A 23,465-nucleotide genomic window follows, 5' to 3' on the forward strand; every position below is an offset into this window, starting at 1 on the left:
TGGGTTTAAGAATGATGACAGTTTCATGACATATTAAGAATCCTTTTAATGGGCTATGAGGTAGTGTGTGTGACGCTAATGTTACCTAAAGGCCGATACATACTGTGCACACATATGCCGGCAAAAACTGAAGACATGCCCCAAAACGCTCACTGTCCACTAACTCTGACACAAGGTAATTCTTTTTTTTTTTTTTTTTTTTTTTTTTTTTTTTTTTTTTGGTTTTTCGAGACATGGTTTCTCTGTGGTTTTGGAGCCTGTCCTGGAACTAGCTCTTGTAGACCAGGCTGACCTTGAACTCATAGAGATCCGCCTGCCTCTGCCTAGTGCTAGGATTAAAGGCGTGCGCCACCACCACCCGGCTCACAAGGTAATTTTTATTCACATAATCTAAAGAATTCATTAAGAATCAGAAAACCTGTTACTATATTTTAAAACATAAAGTGAAAAAGCTTCCAAATTCCCTAGGTCAATATCTGCCCAAAACAGGTCAAACAGAAGCCTGGAAGTTCTCCAACACACTCCCAACAGAGTAAAGTCAAAGACTGTTGACTGGGTGGGTCAGCAGGGATCGAGGAAGCCATCTCCTCATTGACACAGGACTTAGATGTCATAGTTAGAAGAAAATGAGCTCCCAGGAACTGCCTTGGAGAAATACCATCTCACGAGTTCAAGTTTCTAGAATGTTCTCACCTGGCCAACATTAGCCCCGCGCCCACGGAGACAGGCGCATGCCTGGGCCACCCAAGAGGGGAATCATCAGTCCTTACCACAGCTTTGTCCCAGATGACGGACATCCGCTCCTCTGTGCCGTTGGTGCCCTCGGGAATCAAGGTGAAGTTGTCCTTCCCCACGGCCTTCTGAGCAGTGTTGAAGGTACAGTGGGCGCTGCCAGTGACCTGGAGATCTCCACTGGAAGGAAACATACGACATGAAGCTTCCTAACAGCTCAGGGTTCCTCAATCTGTCTGGTGAGATATTTCCTAAGTGATGACCCGCCAACCATGCTGGTGTCCTTCTGATGCCTCTTCAGACCCTTTAGGTGGCTGTCAGAATGACCCAGGTTCCCAACAGGAATTTCTACCCAGGACGGTGACACAATAATTCCTTGTTCTCACTTATTAACCCCAACTTTGGTCAATAAGGGTCTATTTTTAAACCTGTTCCCAACCACCATGCTGTCACCTACTGGGTCATTTTGGTCTGAGGACATCTAGAGTGTAGATAGGAACAAGTCACCAATACTCACCAGGACAGCAAAGAGTTGAGAAAGTCTGGAGTGGTTGGGTCGGGGCTCAAGGGTGGGGAGGTGACAAAGGCAGCAGCCTTGGCCCAGTTCTTACTCCAATAATGAGAGCCATCAGTCCCCAAGCTGGCAGTGATGGGCTCACCATACACCACAGTTCCTGAGAAACAGATGAGAAGGCTCAGTCCGACGCCCCAAGAGTAAGAGACCACCCTTAGCAGACATTACTAGGTGCTCGGCACTGTAGGATTCTGTGGGCCCATATTTCGATATGGCACAAAAGCCATTTCCCTGGTCCGAGCTGATCACATAGCTCTGGAGACAAGCTGTCTGTGCCCTTAACAAAAGCCAGGATGCCTGCTCCTAGCTTCTTTTGTTAAAATGTGGATTACCTGAGAAGAGATGTTTGACTGGAGTTGATGACTTAAGAGTTCAGATATTTGGTGCTTCCTTCCTTTTGTAATTTGGAAGGATGTCTTATAGAGATGCTAATTCAGGGCCTACCTTGACTGCTAGGTGCGGCTGTGACTTGAGCCCAGGCACCTGGTTGCCTAGGTAATGGCGTAATGTGTTTTCCCCCTTCCCCGCTCAATTTGGTGTGGGTATATAAAATGTTTGGACAATAAATGGTGAAGCTGGCCTTTTCCATGATGATGGTGTAAACTGTGTCGGTTCTTTTCCTCACGACTCCGTTCCAGCCGGGTTAGGGAATCAGAGAATTTATGTTGGACCCTCATGGGCCACAACAGGATGCTCTCAGCGTTCCCTCCCTGGGGATACAACCTCATCTCACAGTTGATGACACCCATGGCTAGAAGTCCAGTATCCTAGGCAGCCAAGGCTACCAAGTCAGCACACACTAAGATACCCTGCTCTGTGGACTCAACACTCTCTCCTGAGACAATCCTAAACACTATACATGCTACATACCACGGATCTCCAACTCAGATGGTTTCCAAACCCAGGCCTCAGAACCATCTAGAATCTCCTTTTTTCGGCTGATGGGTGGATTATCTTTACTATGCAGAAGGTGTCCTCCTTGCTCATACCTGACAGCCCTCTCTCCCACACCCTTTACCATGCTTAATTCTAGCCATAGACAGAAATCATAAATGAAATCACAAGGCTGAGGTATCAGGAGCAAATAGTGTCAGAATCTTCTAGAGACACCTGGATGCTTAAGTGGACACATAAGGGACGCCATCAATAGCAGCCATCAGAGCAGAGCCACACCTGACTTCATGAGAATCAACAGAGTCTCTAGAAACCTGGCCTAACTTCCTATGATGTCCAGGAAAGAATGTCAGCTCCTTGGATGTCCAAATGGTGTCTTCTCTGTCCCTCCAGAGGCCAGACAGCCAGGGCCACTTATACTGCCAAATGTCCATCCTGTATGTCTTAAATACACTCTTGACAGGCCTCATCCCTTTCCTAGCCCATTCCAGCAGATTTTAGGTTTGGGCTTGCTGCCTCAGTTTCCCATGCAGGCTCAGTGACACTATGACACTCCATCTTCACAGAACAGTCTCTGAATACTATTCTCTTCCACACAATCCCTCTAAGGACCTCTCAAGTCATGCCTTCCATGTTTAAACAAAAGCAAAACAAAACAAAAAACTGCCTTTTCCCCAAACTTTACTTATTATGTCCCTCATGATTCAATGCCAAGCTTTTTTTTTTTTTTTTGCCTAGCTGAGTCTGGCCTTGAACCCACTACGTCTGTGGCAGAAAATGAACTTGAACTTCTTCCTGTCTGGACTCTGGAGAGCTGAGATTACAGAAGGGTGCCACCACGCCTGGCTTTTCAGCCTCCCCTTTCATGGCTCAGGCCCCACCATTCCCCTAAGCTCTGAATCCTCCACCCACATTATCATCCACTTTCAAAGTGTTGGCCTCTTGAAGGTGACACCTGGATCACTTTTCTGCCTGCACACAGTAGGCATTCAACATACCTAAGGATCATCTTGCTGCCTGCATACAGTAGGTGCTTAACGAATGTGTGTCGCGCCAACCTGGTGCTCTACTGTTTCACTAATTCAAGGCCTGAAAGCTGGAACTCGCGCTCAGGTTACCCAAATCCATCTGCCTCCCCTGCCAGCACCCAGCCAAGCTTCTTTTCTCTAAACCCGCGACCCACCCTCAAGGCCAAATGCTTCTCAGTCAGGAATGTGTCTCCCTTCCTCTCCACAGTCCTTGCAGAGGCTTATCACTGGATAATAGCCCACAACACCCTCTTTGCCCAGACACTCAAAACTGGCTCCAGGGAGCTGCCCCCTCCTGCCTCAGGAATGTCACAAAGAAGTGGCTGTTTAGTTAGAGGGTGTTGGGAGGCCACAAGCTGCCTCCCATCCACACTCGGAGACAGCCTCCAGGCAGGAGGGAGGTTTCTAGAACCAAGTACAAGCATGTTGAAGGGGACCCCTGGAGGAAAGAGCCAGGAGAGGAACCCAGCAATCCTGACCTATGGGAAGCTCTCCCAATAGAAGCTTGGACAAGCACTGGGCACTTGCCCCCAGATGGAAAAAGACCTCCTAAAGCCAACGCCAACTGTTAGCTGTTCTTCAGGCCCCTCATAAGGTGCAGCAGCTGAGCAGAGGCAGCACTGGCTGTTACAGGAACTTCAACAGAGCTGACGAAATCTAACTCCTGATCCAGCAAGCCCTGCCATTGACTGACCCCCTCCACACAAAGGACCACAGCCAGGCCTGCGAGGCTCTGCCATCCACTGCCCCCACCTCTGTACAAAGGGTCTGTGAACCCTGCTGCCCACTATCCCCACAGCCCTCGGGGTATATAGGTTTTGTCACCATAAAAATTCAGAACAGCAAAGGTGCCCAGAGGAGAAAACAACAACTCATCTGTCTGGGAAATATACACCCCCAGGATGCCCTGGAATTCGTCATCCTCTGTCCTGTTACTGAGTCTGCACCTCCATCCTGGCCCTGGAAATCTGACTGGGGGAGCCCGCTACTAGAAACAGACAGGCTTCATCAGAGACTGGGGTGGGAGTGGTACTGTTTGACAAGGGGCTGGGTCCCCTGCCCTCTGTCCCCCTTAGCATAAGCTCTTATGTGACAATGAACTCAGTCTTTAGCCCCTGGAAAACACAGGATGGGTCAGAGCCTCCAAGGTCACTAGAGACGTCTAATTTCTTCCTTAGGCCATCAGAGAGTGGGGACTCCTGGCCAACCCAAGATGGAACCATGCAGAGACCTGGAAAGAGGAAGTCACAGATATTTTTTAAATTTTTTTTATTTAGGTGTGTGTGCGTGTGCCTGTGTATGAATATGCAGATGTGAGTTTGTGTGCCAGCAGAGACTAGAAGAAAGTCTTAGCTTCCTGGGGGAAGAGGAGTTACAAGTGGTTGTGAGGGGTCTAGTGTAGGTGCTGGGAACCGAACAGTCTGGTCTTCTGTGAAAGCAAGAATTCTTCACCGATGAGCCACGTCTCCAGCTTTGCTACAATCAAACCTCCTGAGGGAGTCCGAGGTCCTTGCCAGTCATAGGACCCATCATATCCAAGACCTCCACCTTCAGGGGAGCGTGGTTGACAAACTGCTTTCTACCTGCCCCCCACACAGCCCCACCTCAGTGACCCAGAGCCTTGCCATGGGCTCCTCCTCTTGCCCTATAAACTGTGTGCTGGGGGAAGCCATGGACTGGCTTCCAGAGCTCAGTCAGGCCACAGACACCAGCGAGCTGCAGTGTGCCAGCCATCATTACCACTAATAATAATAAACCACGAATGGCTTAATTGGCCTTTTTTATGCTCCTCTAAATACACTACTGATGCTTTCTTGGCGGCTGTTTGTAGTTTCTGATTCTCTTCTCCAGGGAAAGTCTAAACTGAAGGATATGACCCCAAGCCAGACTCTGGCAGACGCACTAGTCAGGCCAGGAATGCAGGGGCCGGGCGGGTGATGTTTATTCACAACCAGCCCCGGGCTGAGCACATTCATGAAGAATAACTGCAAGCTGGGGTTTGAAAATGTTTGACAGCTCTGGGCTCCAACAGTTTGTCATTTCCCATGAACGAGAAGCAGGACAGATCCAAAGCAAGAACAATGGGAAACCACGTGTAGGGAGCCTTAAAGCTCAGCCACGGAAGACCAGGGAAATGAGACTTGGTGGAAAGGCAGGCAGACCCACATTCCTCTGCCTTTCGCTAGGAGTGCTCGGGCCACAGCCTCAACTGCCTGTAGACTATGCGGTGATATGCTGACAGCAAGGAAGGTTCGGGTGTGCGTGTGTTTGTGTGTAGTGTGGGAAATGCACATGGGACAGGGAGTTGCACATATAGAAGACAGTGTATCTTATTAGCCTGGAGCTCTCTAAGTAAGCTAGCCCAGCTGGCCAACGAGCCTGAGATCTGCCTCCCCAACACATTACTGTCATGAACCACCACACCGTTTTCTTTACATGAATTCTGGGACACAAATCCAGGTTCCTGTGAGTGTTTGGTGACTCTATCTCACTAGTCCTATTTTTTTGGGGGGTGGGGTGGGGGTCAGTACCATGCTAAAATATAGCCCAGGCTAACCTTCAACTAACAAACATACTTATGCCTCTTTTAGGCTAGCCTTAAGGATTATCCCTCATAGTCTCATGATCACAGACTTCTCATGAGCTGAATCCCCATCCCTGTGCTGGGATCACAGGTATATACCATCCCTTGGGACAATAAACCAAATATTCAGGATAAGTTTTCTGAAGTTTCTAGAATTGATTGTCTAATCTGAGGTAATTCAGGAGCACTACTGATTATTCTTACAGTAAAGAAAATGCATGTAGTCCACACCACAATGGCTTGATGAAAACACCACTGCAGACCCTGACTCAAATACTTCTACAAGGCAAGGCTGTGGATGCTGTATTTGATGCCATAGAACATTTTTTAAAATTAAAAGACTGGTTGGTTGCCTCTGTTGGTGCTGGTCAAAATAGGTTGGAAAGAAAAAGAATGAATTTATGGATTCAAATTCCCAGGTCCAGAACTGGTATGGGAGCCCTTCTGTATATGTGCTGCTTTTATTGGTTAATGAATAAATAAACTGTCTTAGTACTACACAGGGCAGAGTAGAGGTAAGTGGGGAGTGGGGGGAGTACTAAACTGAATGCTGGGAGAAAGTGGACTCAAGGGACGCCATGTAGCCACTGCTGGGAACAGATGAGTCAAAACCTTGCCAGTAAGCCACAGCCACGTAGTGATACACAGATTAATAAATATGGTTTAGATTAAGATATAAGAGCTAACCAATAAGAAGCTAGAGCTAATAGGCCAGGCAGTGATTTAAGTAATACAGTTTCTGTGTGGTTATTTCAGTGCTGAGCAGCTGGGAACAAACAGTCTCCTACAACAGGAAACCACTCTTCTGTCTACCCTGAAAGTGCCCACATATACCTTTACCAACAGAGAGCACAGGTGGCTGAACGTCAAACACAGGATCTTATCCCACCTGGCTGAATTACAATGCAATCTGAATTTCCAGCCTCCGGGGCCACGTGCTGTTCATTGACTAGGAAATGCTTCTGTCTCCACACAGCCTTCAGATGTGAGCAGCACCCTGTCTATCACCTAGGTCTCCAGCCTGTGAGCCTTCTCTGAAGATTTCACAATCCAGCTCACCTACAGCATGAGCCAATGCCTTGAAATAAATCCTCCTCTGTCTTCCTGTCCCCTTCCGCATCCTCTAGTGGGCTGTTTCTCTGACTAATAGACTCTGCTAGGATTTCATGACACTCACAATCCAACCCACCTACCACCTCAATCTCAAGTCTGGTTCAAGATTACTACATGGAAAATTAGTTTAACTCCTCCCCAAAGTGAAGTAGACTTCATAGCTCATGTGAGCACAGGGTTTTCATGATGCCCAATAGCCTTCCCTGTTGTCCTGTTGGTCAAGAGAAGTCTTATCCTGGATTTGGGTTTAGTGTCCCTCAACAGCCAGGACTATTTGAATGTGGCTGTCCCTTGGTTCTAAGGATGGATAAGGAAGGACAATAAGGATGCACACGGGGTGACATCAGCAGGTACTGCCCAAAAGTTACCATTCCCTCAGGGAGGGATCTGCAGCCACCCAGGGCTCCTCACCCGAGAGAAAGGTAGCCTGAAGAAGAAGTCCCCACGCTGACACTCAGGACAAACAGAGGGCAGAGGCCTGGAATCGTGGCTTTAACTTCCTGCAGGCTGGATGTTTGGGAACAACATGTTCAGTTTCTGCATCCCAATTTCTCTTGTGTGACATGAGTTTATTAAACCAACCACTTTCCACATTCTCCTTAAGAATAAAGCCCAAGCCATGATTTGATGATATAAGCCTGTAATCCCAGCTACTCAGGAGGCTGAGGCAGGAGGATTACAAATTCATGGCAAGTCTGGGCAACATAGTAAGACTTTGCCCCCAAATACAAAGTAAGATGAGGTACCAGGATAGAGTTCAGTGAGGTTGGTAAAGGGGTGTCCTGATGCAAGGCGCAGAATGACTGTGGCCACGGGGTCACTCAGAAAAGGCAGGCCACCACTGCGCTTGGTCTAGTTTGCATGCAGCTATAGTCCCCGCTGTCATTTCATCCCATAGTCTCCTGTTTATCTCATTTCTCTATTTGCCCTAATGTCTCCAGCTTGGACATAGGACCAAGTGGGTCTGTGAGTCGTGAGGCTAGAGTGGATAACTATTGTTCTAGTCCTTCCCATAGCCTGAACCTCATAGGCTCCCTATCCTGTCCTCTAGTCCTGCCTAGTCATAATGGCACTGATCACTCCCCTCATGTCTTTCTGCTCCTGCCTCACCCTCCCTCCGAGGGCAGACGCTTGGGGTCAAGACCACTTTTAGCTCCTGGCACTGAGGCCTGAAGTGTCACACAGGGAAAATACACAAACATCTTCATCTGGGCTTGTTGAACCACATTCCAGGTTAAACCATCATTTCATGCCTCAGTGGCAAGAATGACTGGTTACTGGAGACACCTCTCCTCTCATTATCTCCTTTAAACGCAAGCATCCCTCTGTGAGGAGAGTCACAATCATGGCTGTCCCTTCGCAAGTGAGAAACAGACCTAGAGATGCTAAGTCACATGGCTGTAACACGTGTAGGGTCTGGTCCTAATCAGTGTTATTAATCCCAGGGAACAAACCCTCAAACAGCCTGCTACTGTGTCCTTGATGTTCAAGAATATTTGTTTCAAAAGCCAGCCTACAAATCACAACCCCAGAGAAACGAGATAACAATGAGGACCCTAAGAGAGACATACGTGGATCTAATCTACATGGGAAATAGAAAAAGACAAGATCTTCTGAGTAAATTGGCAGCATGGGGACCATGGGAGAGAGTTTCAAGGGAGGGGAAAGGATGGAAGGGGAGCAGAGTAAAATATATAGTTCAATAAAAACTATATATATATGTGTGTATGTGTGTGTGTGTGTGTGTGTGTGTGTGTGTGTATTTATTTCTTATTATCCAGGCCTATGCTGAGGGTCAGGCTCCAGTTTCCACCAGAACTAATTTCCAACCGATACAGACCACAAGAATTTTATCTACTAAAACAATCCCCAAGAGGAAAGGTGAGCTGGTCAAACATTAACATGGAGATTTGGAGCCTGAAGCTACACACTCAGTCGACAATCCAGTTCTGCTCTTCCCAAGCTCTGACCTTCAGAACAAAAGAAAAAATGAAGGTTGCTGCCCCAGGCTGCCTCTTGAGGAGGTTAGGAAGATCCAACAGGACACCAAGAGCCTTCCCAGCCCTCTACAGGGCCAGAGCCTTCTGCTATGGAATTCCCCAGTGACTTGGGTCTGTCGGAGAGCAACAGCTTGAATGCGAAGGCCACCCTGAGAAGAACGGTATGGGCACAGCTGGATACATGCATGGAAGGTTCTGGAACAGAACTGGCGGAATTTCTTCCTTTTGGGACCAGGCTCAAAAGTTAACAAAAACAACATTCTGTCTGGTCCCCAAAGCAAAATGCCGGAGCGATGAGTTAGTACCACAGGCTTCGGTGCTGCTGGGGAGCTGGCTGGTGACTCCACCCCAGCTGTGATCTGTCAAAAGGCTGACCCCCTCCCTCTGCCAAGGTGAGTCTGTGATGTTTCACACTTTGGACAAGAAGGCCACAATACAAAGTCATGTGAATGTTGGCCTTACCTGACTCCCTATTACTCCCCATCTTTATTATGCAGAATGATCAGTAAAACACACAAACTTAGCTGCCCACCACGCCCCCCTTTTCAGACACTGTACCCACTGTGCCCATGCTACATGGAAGGAGTGCCACCAGGAGGGTGTTTGGTATTGAAGCTGAACACTCAGTCACCTTACAAGTGGATCTGGGTGATAAAGGGCCACGGGTCCAGTCACCACCTACACGGTTTCCTCAAAAAATAACTTAAAGCCAATGCTGAACAAATTCTGGATGTTTTTTCCAACAGGGAAAAGAGCTGCACGCCTGTGATCCCAGGACTCAGGAGGTGGAGGCAGGAGGATCAGGAAGTCATGGTCATTCAATGCTATCCAGCGAGTTCCTGGCCAGCCTGGGCTATGTAAGACCAGGTTTGAAAATACCAAAATAATACTGTTTCTACTACTACTAAATAAGAGGCAATTCCTTCAAATAGCCAGGAGAGGGCAGGCTCTCAAAAATTAATAGCCTAGCAATTGGTCAAATGGAGCCCCAGAAAGCCCCAAAGAGTAGGAGCCATAAATCACAAGGTTGGTCTGGAAGCCATTTGGGGGACAGGCTAACTGAGTAGCCATTGAGCAATTTCTTCTGGAGCTTGTACCAAGTCACCCACCGGTGAAAATATCCTTACAGTCCTTATTGATCCATGTGGATCACACAGCCAAGTAGGAACAGCTGTACAGGCCAAACTAGACAGAGACCGAGTCAGAGAGAAAGGTGGGGGGGGGGAGCACCTGAGAGGAGGGAAAACCAGATAAACAGAGATAGACAAGCTGGAAAGATCCACCAGAGGGTGGCGGGAACAAGAAGGAAGATGGGCATCCCTTTGCAAGGCTCACTTCGGGTCAGGCTAAGGTTCCCATCAGCCAGTGCTCTTCTTTCCAGCTCTACAGGCTGGGCTAACTCCTAAGCAGAGAGCATGCCCTGTGACCAGCCAAACTTGCGGAGCTCCCCAGGTGACAGTGGAACCTATTCATAATGTATAAGGTGCTCCATGGAAGATCCCCGAGAGAAAGTACTGGAAGCTACACTTAGTGAATTAGTTTCTAGGATCTGTCTCGGGAGAACCGGCTTCAGGCAGAAGGCGCCCACAGTACACTCCCAGGGAGTCCCTTGAGGCCAGTAAACCTGTGTCCCGCACCAAGCTCTCACTGTCCCCCAGTAGAAATCCCCACCCAAGGTGGAGGGAAGACACATAGTAGCATTTCCCAGAGGGGCTCTGTAGCCAGAGAAGAGTGATGTAACCTATGTAGGGTGACCAGTTTGTTTACACAGAATCACGCTGATAAATCAACGTAAATAGAGAGGGGGCTACCTGCCCACAAGGCCTTGACTTTAAATAGATACAAACAAGGCCACGGACTGCAGAACAAAGGGAGGAAACCAGAGCTGCCTGCTCTGTTTGAGTGCAATTAGGTTAATGCTGGAACATGATAAAAGTGGCCCAGTTGGCACGAGGGTCGGAAAAAGAGCCTCTCCAGAGGGCAGGCTCCTTCCTTCCACCTGCCCACAGTGGGTCCAACAGCCCTGCGCGGCTCACCCTTCTTCCGTGCCTGGGCGATGACGTCAGCTGCGCTCTTGCTCATCACTTTGGTGACATACAGGGGGCAGTTGGTCTGATTGGCAATGGTGATGGAGCGGTTCACAGCTTCAGCCTCGACCTATGGGAGAGCAGAGAGCATGAAAACCCAGCCCACCCTCAAGCCCATCTTCGTCCTCATTCGCCAACAGAGACAGATGGGTCCCCCAAGAATCTTTCCCAAAGGGCACCCAGGAAATGGATCCCATCTAGACCCACACTAGCCACTCTGGAAGAGAACCTAGCCTAATGGGTTGCAAGCACTACGCATGATTACTGGCAGGAAACAAGATACTCTGAAGAGATACTTGGGTCACTCCCTTGAGTTATCACACTACTGAAACAATGGCCCCTAAGAAATTAGAACTTCCTGAGGCGAATTTCATGATGGGAGAAGGAAAAGGCTGAAGCTGGGTGCCTGCCAGAAGAGGAACTTGTCTCCAGGAAAGACAGCTCACGCAGTTCTGACTTGACAGAACCCCCTTCAGGACGGCCACAGCCAAGACAGCAATGGGTGGGAGGGACCACGCCATGTCCGTCTGTGTGTGGGTTTGTGCACTTGAGTGTTGGTCCCGTGGAGGCCGGAGGCTTTGGATCTACCCAAAGTACAGGCAGTAGTGAGCTGTGTGGTGTGGGTGCTGAGCGGTGTCCGCCCTTGTGTGGTTCTCAGTCGCTGAGCTGTATCTCCCCGCTGGCCTGGAACTCCTGGTCCTGCCTCCTTGCCTCTTCATCATAGCCCCCCAAGTGTGCTGCCATGACCAACAGCCTCCTGTTTAACCCTAAACTTCGTGTCAGGCCTCTGAAGATCGGCTTATGGATCGTAACTACCCTGAACCATCTTTCTCACTGTTTGCCAATGGCTTATTCTGTAATTCGCCTATTGAGGACGGCCAGTGAAGCCAAGCTCGTTAGGGCTGCCAGAGCCCAGGCTTTGTCCCTAACCCTGGTAACAATTTCACTTGCTCCCGTTCAAGAAGAACCATACATTCACAGACCCTGGCTGATCTCAGCGTGGCCATTCATTCCACTCTCGTGATCCTGAGTGAGGACATTTACTGTTTGTGACCCTGGAGCCGAGTCTGCCAGATACTTGTGAACCCGGCTGGCCTCACCCACAAAACAAAACAAGCTTCGCAGGGCTCGGGGATGAAGTAGGCAGTGGCATGTTCTCCAAGAGCGGGACTGGTCAGCCACAGCCTGGTACCGCCTTCAGCATAGATGAAGAACCACCCCCAATCAACCATCTGGCTCTTTGTATCTGATCCTCAGGGAATGGAATTTCAGATCCTGCGTCATGTCTGCTGAACACCCAACTAGGGAAGTCACCTTGTATGGAGGCCCATGTCATATGCAACAAGGCGTTGTTCACTATGTCAGATGATACCCACACAAAGCAGATCCCAAAAGGGTGCTGCCAAACGCTAAGGAGACGCTAGTGTAAACTCAGGCAGGTGGGGGGGGGGGGATCTTATTCTTTCTCTACCCACCAGGCCCTACTCCTAACGTCCTCAAAGCAGAGATGGTATCCAACAGATAATCAAAACTTGCACAAAAACAAATGGCTTCATCTTATTAATGTCACTTTAAAAGCCAGGCCGCCACTTTTCACAGGAGCTGCACGCTCCTAGTTGAGTTGACTTTGCTAGGTCTGTTTCCACCAGAGCATAGCAGGGCTGGGGTCTGTCGCTGCTGCTCTAAGTGCCCGTTCCAGCAAGGGAGCCCAAACCTCAGTCACACTCAGCTTCTGGGCATCAGTTATGTGAAGGCAGTCTACAAACCTACAGGAAAGCAAAGAGCTTCAAAAAACACTCACCAAACACTCAAATGTTTCCCATTCCAGGGATGGCTGAAGGGAGCCTCCCTCTTGCTCCCTGGCCTCCTTCCCCTCCCTGGAACCTCCGGCTGGGCTGCCAGCTCGGATGTCTCTAGTGGGAAGTGTGAATGAAAGGGACTTCAAGATGCTCAACACTTTGCAGGGACGCCAGAAACAGCCCTATTGATGTCCCCGCACAGACCCCTCACAAAGGGACAGACACACTCACTATAAATAATGGCTGGGGCTACAGGCCTGCTGCCCTCAGTTAAAGTGGGGTGTGTAATGGCTCTAATCAAGAGGCCAAATGGGACCGGCTCCCACTAAGACTAGTGAGGAAAAATCCTGGTCCCAGGGGGTCTGCCTGGATTTGCATACACACTGTGAATGGAATTCAGACTCCATCTGGCCCCACAGAGTGGCCTGAACTTGGACAGAGGCCAGACTCAAATGCTAGCTCTCTGGAAGAAGAGGGTATTTAAACCTCACCCGCAGTTGTCCAATCAGAACACTCCAGCCACTGATCCGCCGCAGATACTGTTATATGTGCACCGAGCCCTGACAGAAATCCCTTTAAATCTTGTGGAAAGAATATAACAGCTTAAAATAAAACCTCTTCTCATTATGGGGAATCTCGGACATCTGGGAGGTTATCGATGTGATTTCGTAGATGCAGCAGCACAAGTACCACAGGGAAATGGCCCATAGCAGAGTCTGGAGATGGCGGCCTCTGGACAGCCTGTCCCACCCCATCACCTGGCACAGCTCGGTCATATATCCTGAGGCCCACCTGGGACAGTCTATGTTGGCTTTGCTGGGCACGTCTCAAAGTCCACTTTCTTCACAGGCCCCAGGCTCTGACAGTTGTCCCTTGCTGGCAGCCAGTCACATTCTAGCCTACACATATACTTCCTGTCTGCCTCTTTGTCACCAGCTCGCTGACAGTCCCTCTCAGAGAGGACCCAGCCCCCCTCTCAGCTCACTGCCACACAGGGCCAGGCACTGCCGCGATCAGAACACATGCTGACCACACTGTACCGCCTCACACAGACGATTCCTAGAGTCCTACCTACGTCCTCACCAGTCTCCCCTTTCCCATCGCCTTATCTAAAAACAAGGTAAAATCCTACCAAGCTGCCCACGTGGCAGGCTGCAAAGAAGGGCGTACGGTGAAGTTCAAACGCAAGCTGGCCACCGGGGCACTACTGATGGGAGAGATCCTGACGCCACACAGAAGCTAAATCGTTAGTTAATGCTGTGTCCTATGTGTTGGTGGTTTCTTCCTAAGCGGGCTGTACAGCAAGTCCACTCAGAACGGCTCCATGTTTGATTCTCTGTGTTTAACACACACACAACAGACTCAGCTTGGCAAACTGAACAGTCATCATCTGAAGAAATGGCAAGAGTGAAGGCCTTGGAGTCCTAACTCTATTCTGCCAGCCCCTCCCTCTCTCCCTCCCTCCCATCCCCTGTCTCTGCTCCTCTGAAGACCCTATATCTAGCCTCACCTCACAGGAATGCCACAGGGTGAAATTAGTGAGGGCACCATCAAGTTCAGAGCCTGGCATAAGTTGGGCACCTTCAAATCAACTAAAAAGCCTACTCCCCCCATGCTATGGTCCTAGCTCTGCTGGCCCTCAGGGATGTCCATAACTGGCCCCTCTGCGCTGTGCAGTTCTGTATGACAATGGCCAAAGAGAAGCCCCCACTTCTTTATGTTGAACTTAAACATACAAATGGGTTTAAGTTTTCTGTTTAAAGGCTCAATCACAACGGTGGCTCGCTGATAGCGATCTCCTTCTGGGAGACACGTGGGCATCCTTCCTGCTTCCGTGCTTTGTTCTGGCAAGCTCTGGGATCTGGTGGCCCCAGCTCCTTCACAGACCACGTACCAAACACCCCCCTTCTTATCTGGTTCTGGGAACTCTTAAATGTTGAGTCTCCATCCATCCAGGTCCCTGAGAGACTTCTCTTTATCTCTAACACATCTTTGTAATCTAGAACATTCCTTGCAGAACTCCCCCATCATCCTCTTCCCTTAGACTTTTCAGACGGCTATTAGAATGACCTTTACCCTTACTGAAGGACTAGCCTCTATGTGGGGGTTTGAAAAAAAAGTCCCTCAAAAGGAGGGGCACTATTGGGGGTGCGGCCTTGTTGGGGGAAGCATGCCACTGCGGGGTGGGTTTTCAGGTCTTTTTTCGCTCAAGCTTCCCTCAGTGTGACTTTCAGCCATCTTTCTGTTGCCTGCAAGATGTAGCACTCTCAGCCCCAGCACCACATCTGCCTGCACGCCGCCACACTCTCCTTCATGATAACAGACTAAACCTCTGAAACTGTAAGCGAGCCACCCCAGTTAAATGTTTTACTTATGAGTTGCCATGGTCATGGTGTCTCTTCACAGCCAATAAAAACCCTAACTAAGACATTCTGTAAAGTACTGTCAGGTGAAAAATCTAGTGGCCAAAACGCCATCTCCTACAACATGAAGCCTGCAGCCTCTGACTTAACAGACTCCATGGTCTGGTGTGGTAACTCTATGCTTCGTAGCCAGGGCTAACCCTGGCCACAGTTCTCAATGGTTCTGTCCACCAGGCTCCACCGAGCGTGCTGCTCTGGGTGAAGGCTCCTCACGTGTGTTGCAGAGATGTAAAAGAGTTTTGTGACTCCAGCCTGTGTTTGGGGCCTGGCGGTATGCTGGTGGATATGCACATGCAGACACATATGCACACATTTCTTCGAAAGACCAGTGTGCATCCAAAAAGCCCCCGATTTCAAGAGGTACTTCGGGGGGGAAGGGTTAGTGCTCTGCAGAGTCCAAGAGACCCCAAGCCACACATCCCACTCCCAGATGTTCACCTCCTCCGGTCGGCTCAGCACGTGTCCCTCGGGGCCCGTGATGCCTAGATCCAGGATCCTCTGCTGTTCCTGTAATGCATAAAAAGCCAACTGATGAGATGAGCCGGGTGTCAGGTGGCTGATGCTGAGAGACCTGGGCTAAAAGTCTCCCAGCAAGGAGAGTGGGCCTTGTTCATGGTGTCATCCCAGACCTCAGAGAGAGAAGGGGCACGACACTAACCCCAGTCCCACTTGAGTAGTGGGACTCAGCCTGTGGGGGTCATCGGATATCCTGCATATCAGATAGCTATAGTATGGTTCACAACGGTAGCAAAATTACAGCTATAAAGGAGCAATGAAACAATTTTAAGGTTGTGCGGGTCACCACAAGATGAGGAACTGTATTAAAGGGAGGGTCTTAGCATCAGGAAGGTTGTGAACCTTCCCTGGGGATGCTGAACGTAGAGGCCCTCCTGGCCCACATCTGAGTATATGATGATGCCCCTGTGGGAGCTGGGTATTCAACTCCATCCAGAATATCTGTGCTGCAGGGCCGGGAGAAAGAGCCTAGAATGGGAGCCAGCCACATATCCTAAGAACACAGGATTAGGTAATCTCCTAATAGCAGGAGATTACCAATAGAGCCCCGGGACCAGAACACCAGGCCCTCAGGATCCCCACACTGTGTTCTGCTCCCAAAGCTGTCATATATATATATTGTTGAGGTTGCTTTCCTGGAGATATAGAATATGAGAGAAGGGTCCCATACCTCAGCAATGATGTCACCATTCTCTGCATGGACTTGAGCAATGGCACCGATATCCCGGATCACGCTCAGCACTTCATAGATCTGAGGAAGATGAGGGAGAACTCAGAGACCAGAACCCAAATGATGGAGGAAGGTCATTGGTTAAATAAAGAAACTGCCTTGGCCCTGATAGGTTAAAATCTAGATAGGCGGAGTAAACAGAACAGAATGCTGGGAGGTAGAGGAAGTGAGCTCAGATGACATGCAGCTCTCTCCAGGGCAGACACGATGCAGCCAGCCACCAGGTCAGACATGCTGAATCTTTCCTGGTAAGCGCACCTCGTGGTGCTACATAGATTATTAGAAATGGGTTAAGAGGCTGAAACTAATGGGCCAGGCAGTGTTTAAAAGAATACAATTTGTGTGTTGTTATTTCGGGTAAAGCTAGCCTGTGGCGGGAGCTGGGTGGCGGAACGCTAGCCCGCAGCTCCCACAACACCCAAATCTTCCAGGTCAAAGGAAACCCGCTTGGTGAGGGAGAAATAGCAGTCAGGCTGCTCTGGTAGGCCAGACTTAGCAATGCTCAAGGGGGCTTCTGACCACTCTGCCATTCACAGAGGTAGCCCAACCACAAGGACAGGAGTGAGGTATGAGAAGCAGGGGATGACGGCTCAGCCCAGGTATGATGAGGGGCTCTCAGTACCACCTCCAGGCCATACGGGTATCCTGAGGTCACAAGGTCGGATTTCCGAGTCTGACGGAGCATGACTCCATCAAAACTCACATCTGTCAGCCATGTCCCATCAACCTATAGGTGAGCTCTACACACACGGAAGAATGTTTCCCCAGATGCCAGTGGTGACCAGACCAAACAGAACAGCAGGAGCCTGCTCAGAAAGGCTGGCTTTCTTACCTGGGAATCCGTCAGCTGGAATCGATCTTTGAAAGCCATGTACACGAGGAAGGAGTTCACCCCTGGGTACAGAGGAAGAAGAGAGGTAGACATGTGAGCTGTAGTAGACGAACCCAAACCGAACAATCAAGACGTAAGACAGTGATAGCACTGTTCACCCGAGTGTGCGCCTGTGCATATCTGTGTGGGAGGAGGAGGGTGTAGGGGGGCAAAAGAAGAGAAAAAGAGATGGAGATGCCGGGAGAATGACAAAGCAACCGTGCAGCCTCGTGCCTCTCATCCCAGATGCTCAGGAAGCTAAAACAGGAGGAGCACACTTTCGAGGCTTGGCTGAGCTTCAGAGTGAGCTCAAAGCAGTGTGGGACGCTTAGAGAGACTGCCTCAAAAAATCAAAACTGCAAAGTGTTGGGTATACAGCAGCAGAGTACTCGACTGGCATAGATGAAGCCCTGGGTTTAATCTTCACCATCACAGAGTTAAAGAGGAGAAAGCATGACAGAGACAGACAGCAAATGGAAGCCAGGAACAGAATTTCTAGAAACTGTTTTCAGGGTTCTTGGGATTTTCCTACGTGGGAACTTTAAAAGTCCAACAAAATTAAAACCTGTGCTGTGAATGCATTCACACCGCAGCGTAACTCACAACAATCAGAAGGTGGGAGCACCCCACCCCACCACCCGGGGGCCATCAGAGCATGAACAGACACACAAGAGGAGGTCTCTGTGCGAGCTGGAACACCAGTCAGCCTGACAAAGGAACTGCGTGGGACAGTGGGCACAGCCACAGAAGGCCATCCTACCGAGTGAAATACACCAGTTATGAAAGACAGGTGCTGCAAAGCCCACGTGTAGGAGGGACAGAGCAGTCAGTGTCACACAGACAGGCAGGAAGGGGATACCTGGGCTGGAGGAAGAGGAGGCGGAATTACGAAGACAGAGTTTCATTTCAGTAAGATGACGCATTCTAGAAGTGGATAGTGGTGATGGCTTGGAGAGTGTTTCATTGCATTTATTTGCATGTGTGCATGTATGTGCGCGTGCATGTGTGTATGCTTGTGCCACGGCATGCACACGGAGGTCACAGGACAACTCATGGGGAGTCAGTTCTCTCCTTCCACCATGTGTGCACTGGGAATCAAAGTCAGGTCATCAAGCTTGGCGGCAAGTGCCTGTACCTGTTGACCCATCCCAGAGGCCCCATACTAACGGACTCAAACACAGGTGAAGGGGGAGCCCACGCAACTGTGCACTTAGAAGGGAATCAAACTGTGCATCTCAGGCTGGAGAGATATCTCGGAGGTTAAGAGCACTGGTTGCTCTTCTAGAGGATCCAGGTTTGGTTCCCAGCACCCACACTGTAGCTCATAACTGTCTGTAACTCCAGTCCCAGGGGATCTAATGGACTCTTCTGGCTTCTGCAGGCACCAGGCATCCACATGGTACACAGACACACATGTAAGCAAAGCACTCACACATATAAAATAAATAAATGAATAATTTTTTTTTCTTTTTTTTTCTTTTTTTTGGTTTTTTCGAGACAGGGTTTCTCTGTGGCTTTGGAGCCTGTCCTGGAACTAGCTCTGTAGACCAGGCTGGCCTCGAACTCACAGAGATCCGCCTGCCTCTGCCTCCCGAGTGCTGGGATTAAAGGCGTGCGCCACCACCGCCCGGCAATGAATAATTTTTTAAAAAGCCTATATATATATAATTTATCACTTTAAAAAAAACTTTTTTGAAAAGAAACATTTATTCTGACTTTGACAAGAAAATTAATTACAAACTTCTGACTATGGAAATTGTCTTTTCTTTGGCAAGCCATGCTGGTTTTTAGGAGACTTTTTTTTTTTAGAAAAAAAAATCCATTAGTTTGGCAAGCAGCTGTCTATCGTAGCACCTTGGAGTTCGTGCCTCCCAAGGCACCAGACCAAACATCCCTGTCCAAGGCCCATCGCAATTCTAAACAATCGTCTTGACAACCTCAGAGCCTCAGAGCTTAATCCGGGCCATCTGGGGATGCTGGAAGCTGCCTGCACTAAAGGCCTCTGGGCATCCCAGTTTTTCACTCCATGCCAGGCAACAGTTGCCAGGCAACCTGCCTAGCCTGATTTGGGATAGAGTGACCCTGGGAATTGAAAGTTAAAAATCCAGCAGCATCTGGGTATTCTCAAGAAGTGAAAATGGTCCTCGCTAGGAGCCAAAAATGCCAGAAGTGTGTTTGGAGGCTCTGGCCAGGGTCTGGTTCTGAAATGATTTTAGGGTTACCTCTTTAGAAGGGGGAAAAAGTTACAGTAGCATTGAATGACCATTAAGAGAAAGCTGATGCCTCCTAGCTGAAAGAGAGAGAGAGAGAGAGAGAGAGAGAGAGAGAGAGAGAGAGAGAGATAGATCTACTTCTGGATGAAGATGAAACACTGCCTCCTCTCTTAAAAGGGAAATACCTGGTCAAGGGACCTCCCCTATGGAAGGCAGGTTCACCAGAAGCCACGCTAAAAAGATAGGAGGAATAATTATTCCTTTAAATGAGGTAATGAGCTTTCCTTCCTAGAATTCCAGCTCTCTAGTGTAGTGGGTTTCAGGGCCGCAGCTGTGAGGCTTTATAGTCTGCCCGATTCTCTGAATCACTCAGAAAAACGTAACTTTTCCACTTCCTCTTTCTATCCCTCTTCAAAGTGTGCTTTCTCCACCACTTTGAGCTCTGCTGCTTCTCCAGCTCCCCTCCCTGCCTGGTGGCTGCTTGGCGGCCATGTAGCTGGCCTCATGCCAGCGTAACTCAAACAGCAATGATCTTTTCTCTCTTTTCTTTCTCCCTCTGCCCTCCAGGCAACTTATCTACCTTTGGGCTTTTTTTCCCCCTTTTAAATTGTATTAAAATGGTCCTTGAGTGTCAAAAAACACACTGGGCTAGGGCCCCTGCAGTCAGCATAAGCTGGAGCCGAAAGCCCCCACGACTTGCTCTTTCAAGGAAGGCTTTGGGTTAGAACCAAGTACCTGCAGTGGACTTGCGAGACCTACCGTGGTCCTTCACCAGAGCTTCCATCTCCTCCTGGATACCCTTGTGCCACTCGGTGATGTCCACGTGCAGAGAGTAATCACAGCAGGACTTGCTGTCTGCCCACTCCCTCCACTGATCGAAGGCCGCCAGCAGGCTGGTCCCGGGCTCCGGAACGACATGGTCAACTGAGGAAAGACAGACATTTGTCGTCATCACTGGAGAGTCGGGAGCAGGTGCTTACCCACTTGAACCCTGAACTGAGCCTCCTGGGTTCCCGCTGGAGACACTGATCTCTCCAACAAAGTCTCGGAATGCACTTAAGCCTGCTGAGTGCCCAACGGGGAGAAACTACCAACAAGTGAAACCGTGCATGAATGCCTCAGATCCGATTTATCAAATCTGAGTCCCCGAGGCCTGGGGCACATTCCGAGGACAAGGAGTCCTTGTGGACAATGGCAGTGTCAGAGGGCCAGCTAGAGGAGCCAAACCCTCCTTTGTGCTGCTGAGACGCCCCAATAGACAGCCAGGCCTCGTTGAGACTGGAATGAGGCCATGTACGACGGACCTTTCCAACACAGCCAGCAGCCCCGCTCACTCCTGGCTAGTCAGGTTTCCTCGGTGTAATTCCACTCCGTAATTTAAGGACAATCTTTCATCTTAAGAGTTTAAAACATTTTGAAGCTGAGCTTGCTGTAATATTATTACTAAGGTAGGCTGATATTTAGGACAAAGATGAACTCAGGCTGTTCAGTCTGTACCCTGGCTCCACTGGTGCCTCACAGGTACCCTGGGTAAACTACTCTGCTGCCCTAAGTCTCAGGGTTGCTTCTAAAGGGGATTGTATTACCTACAGACTTTGTTATGAAGATCACACACAGACAAAATGTCTATCAACCTTACAATGCTCCCTGATTTGAACCCTCCAGTGCCTTCTTCTTGAACTGCAAATGTAGTTTAAAGTCACCAACAAGCTCTTCCAGAGCCTGGCTGACCTCTGCAACAGGACCCTGTGATGGCTCTGTCTTGCCCTCTGTCTCCAGCTACATGGACCTTCTTTCAGTTGCTACATCGGGCGGCTTCCTTGCATCCCAGGGTCTTTCCCTGGAGGGCTCTTGACCAGGCTTCCTTGATAACATGAGGCCTTCTGGAACTGCTATGGCCCATCTTTTGTGTGTGTGTGTGTGTGTGTGTGTGTGTGTATATATATATACATACTTCAGTCTCAGCTTTGCAATGTCCCGACTCGGCACGGTGACTGAGTGACTGCCCGAGGCCAACCAGCCACAGAACACTCTGTATGTGTGGTGTGAATGAGATGCTCTGAGGCTTCAGAAGCCACGTGCCATTTCCAGTGTACTCTCTGCTTCCCATCTGCACCCTCAGTGTCAGTGAGCATCATTCTAGAACACCCGTAGGATGCCAAAAATCCACAGACACCTAAGTTCCTTACATTAGTGTGTGCACAGAGTCTGCTACGTCCATCTGTATACTTTCGCAGGGAGACTGAGAATTGATCCCTGGATCCCAGCATGCTACAGCTGGGCTCCACTCCAGACCCCCTCCATACACCTCACAGCCTCTCTCTATTGCTTGCTTGCAGAACCTGATGCAGGACCACACAGCACTCTGCCTGTGTGGACCTGGTATTAGTGCTTGCATTGTGGCAAATTTCAATTGCGCATTTTGTAACTTTTCAGAATTTTTTTCCAAACAGTTTTTTTTTTTTTTATTTGTGGTTTGGCTGAAGCCAGAATTAATTGAATCCACAGATGCAAAATCCTTGGATCTGATGGGTCAACTGTACTCTCCTGGTAACATGGTCAGCTTTTCCATTTAACCCATAGGGCTGAAACCTGGAGACCCTCCTGCCCCACCCTGCTTGACAAGGAATGTTCCTTCCACCAGACAGCATGGGACATAAGGAAAATTGCCTTCTTCAAAGCTGATTTTCTAAAATAAAGGTAATTTTAGGTAAAAATTAATATTAAATCCATTCAATCACCACCACCACCCTTTAAATCAACCAATTCGACTTGGTACATTTTCTTTTATCTTTTTTCTACATGTTGTATTTTATTCTATTTCCTTATCTCTAGCCTCTCTCTTCCCCAAAAGCTTGGAAGTGGCTTTAGAGAGAGATACCCAAGCCAGTCCTGGCTGACACACCTGTCATCCCAGCATGCAGGAGTTGGAGGCAGGAGGAGCTTGACAAGTTTGAGGTCAGCCTGGGCTACCTAGTGAATAAGTCAGTCATGGACACTTAGTGATATCCTGTCTAAGAAAAACAAGTAAACGACAATAAAACCTTAAAATGCAAGAAGATGCCATCAAACAAGAACAGGACAAACAGATGACAAGGGGGAAGGAAGAAAACAGGGAACACAAAATGAAATCAAGAACAAGGTTGTAAGTTGCATGTTTACATGTGTGTGTGAGAAGACATAAATAAATGCACGCATATTTGTGTGCATGTGTGTAGACCTGTATGAATGCTTTGTGATTGTCCATGCATATTCACACCTATGCATAGGCATACATGCATGCATACATGTTTACACCTGCGTGTGTATGCATCAATAGATAAACAAAGTTTGGATGACCTCATGCCTCTGCTAGATGTTGTCAGACTCCCAGGCCCTCATCCAGGAAGCCTGACACCCGTCCTTCCTGAGGGTCAACAAGGCAAGCCATTTCTCAAGAGAACACTGGGAACCACAAGCTCAGTCGGGGAATAATGCTAACCCATTAAGTATAATGATTCTTTTAAATACCTTAATATTGGACTGGATAAAATAGTTTACATCTACACACTGGATGCTTTGATCTGCCCATTACAGAGAATAAATGCTAAGTTCTCAACATTCTGTCCCTTGACGGGCTCTCTTTCATTCTATTTATCCTGTCAGGAGTAAACATGGCCTTTGGGATACTCTTCTTTAAGATTTATGTATTTCATCTTATGTGTAAGGGTATTTTGCCTGCCATGGAAGTCTGTGCACTGTGTGCATGCCCGGTGCCCACAAAGGCCAGAATGGGCATCGGATCCCCTGGAACTGGAGTTATGGGTTGTTGTGAGTCACCATGTGGGTGCTGGGAACCAAACCTGGGTGCTCTAGAAGAGCAGTCAGTGCTCTTTAACCTTGAGTCATCTCTCCAGCCTCC

The 23,465-nt window shown here is 49.0% G+C and overlaps 1 protein-coding gene across 3 annotated transcripts in view; it reads right to left on the bottom strand.

Annotated features, from left to right (window-relative positions):
* The window catches only part of Dpysl2 (dihydropyrimidinase like 2), a 108,473-nt gene that overhangs the window by 17,586 nt on the left and 67,422 nt on the right, over positions 1 to 23,465 (bottom strand). For all 3 annotated transcript variants that reach the window (XR_005975635.1, XM_041664576.1, XM_041664586.1), the window contains exons 4-10: positions 20,324 to 20,488; positions 17,313 to 17,374; positions 16,421 to 16,501; positions 15,673 to 15,741; positions 10,962 to 11,082; positions 1,250 to 1,406; positions 771 to 912 (exon numbers count right to left, since the gene is read on the bottom strand). Coding sequence is in view for 2 of the 3 variants with exons in the window: in XM_041664576.1 (XP_041520510.1) it covers positions 771 to 912; positions 1,250 to 1,406; positions 10,962 to 11,082; positions 15,673 to 15,741; positions 16,421 to 16,501; positions 17,313 to 17,374; positions 20,324 to 20,488 (797 nt within the window). In the remaining variant the exon portion in view is untranslated. The remainder of the gene's footprint in view (positions 1 to 770; positions 913 to 1,249; positions 1,407 to 10,961; positions 11,083 to 15,672; positions 15,742 to 16,420; positions 16,502 to 17,312; positions 17,375 to 20,323; positions 20,489 to 23,465) is intronic.

The sequence above is a fragment of the Microtus oregoni genome, unplaced genomic scaffold, assembly GCF_018167655.1.
Source record: "Microtus oregoni isolate MIOR12 unplaced genomic scaffold, Mior012 000001F_ref0000356, whole genome shotgun sequence".
Classification (NCBI taxonomy): Eukaryota; Metazoa; Chordata; class Mammalia; order Rodentia; family Cricetidae; genus Microtus; species Microtus oregoni.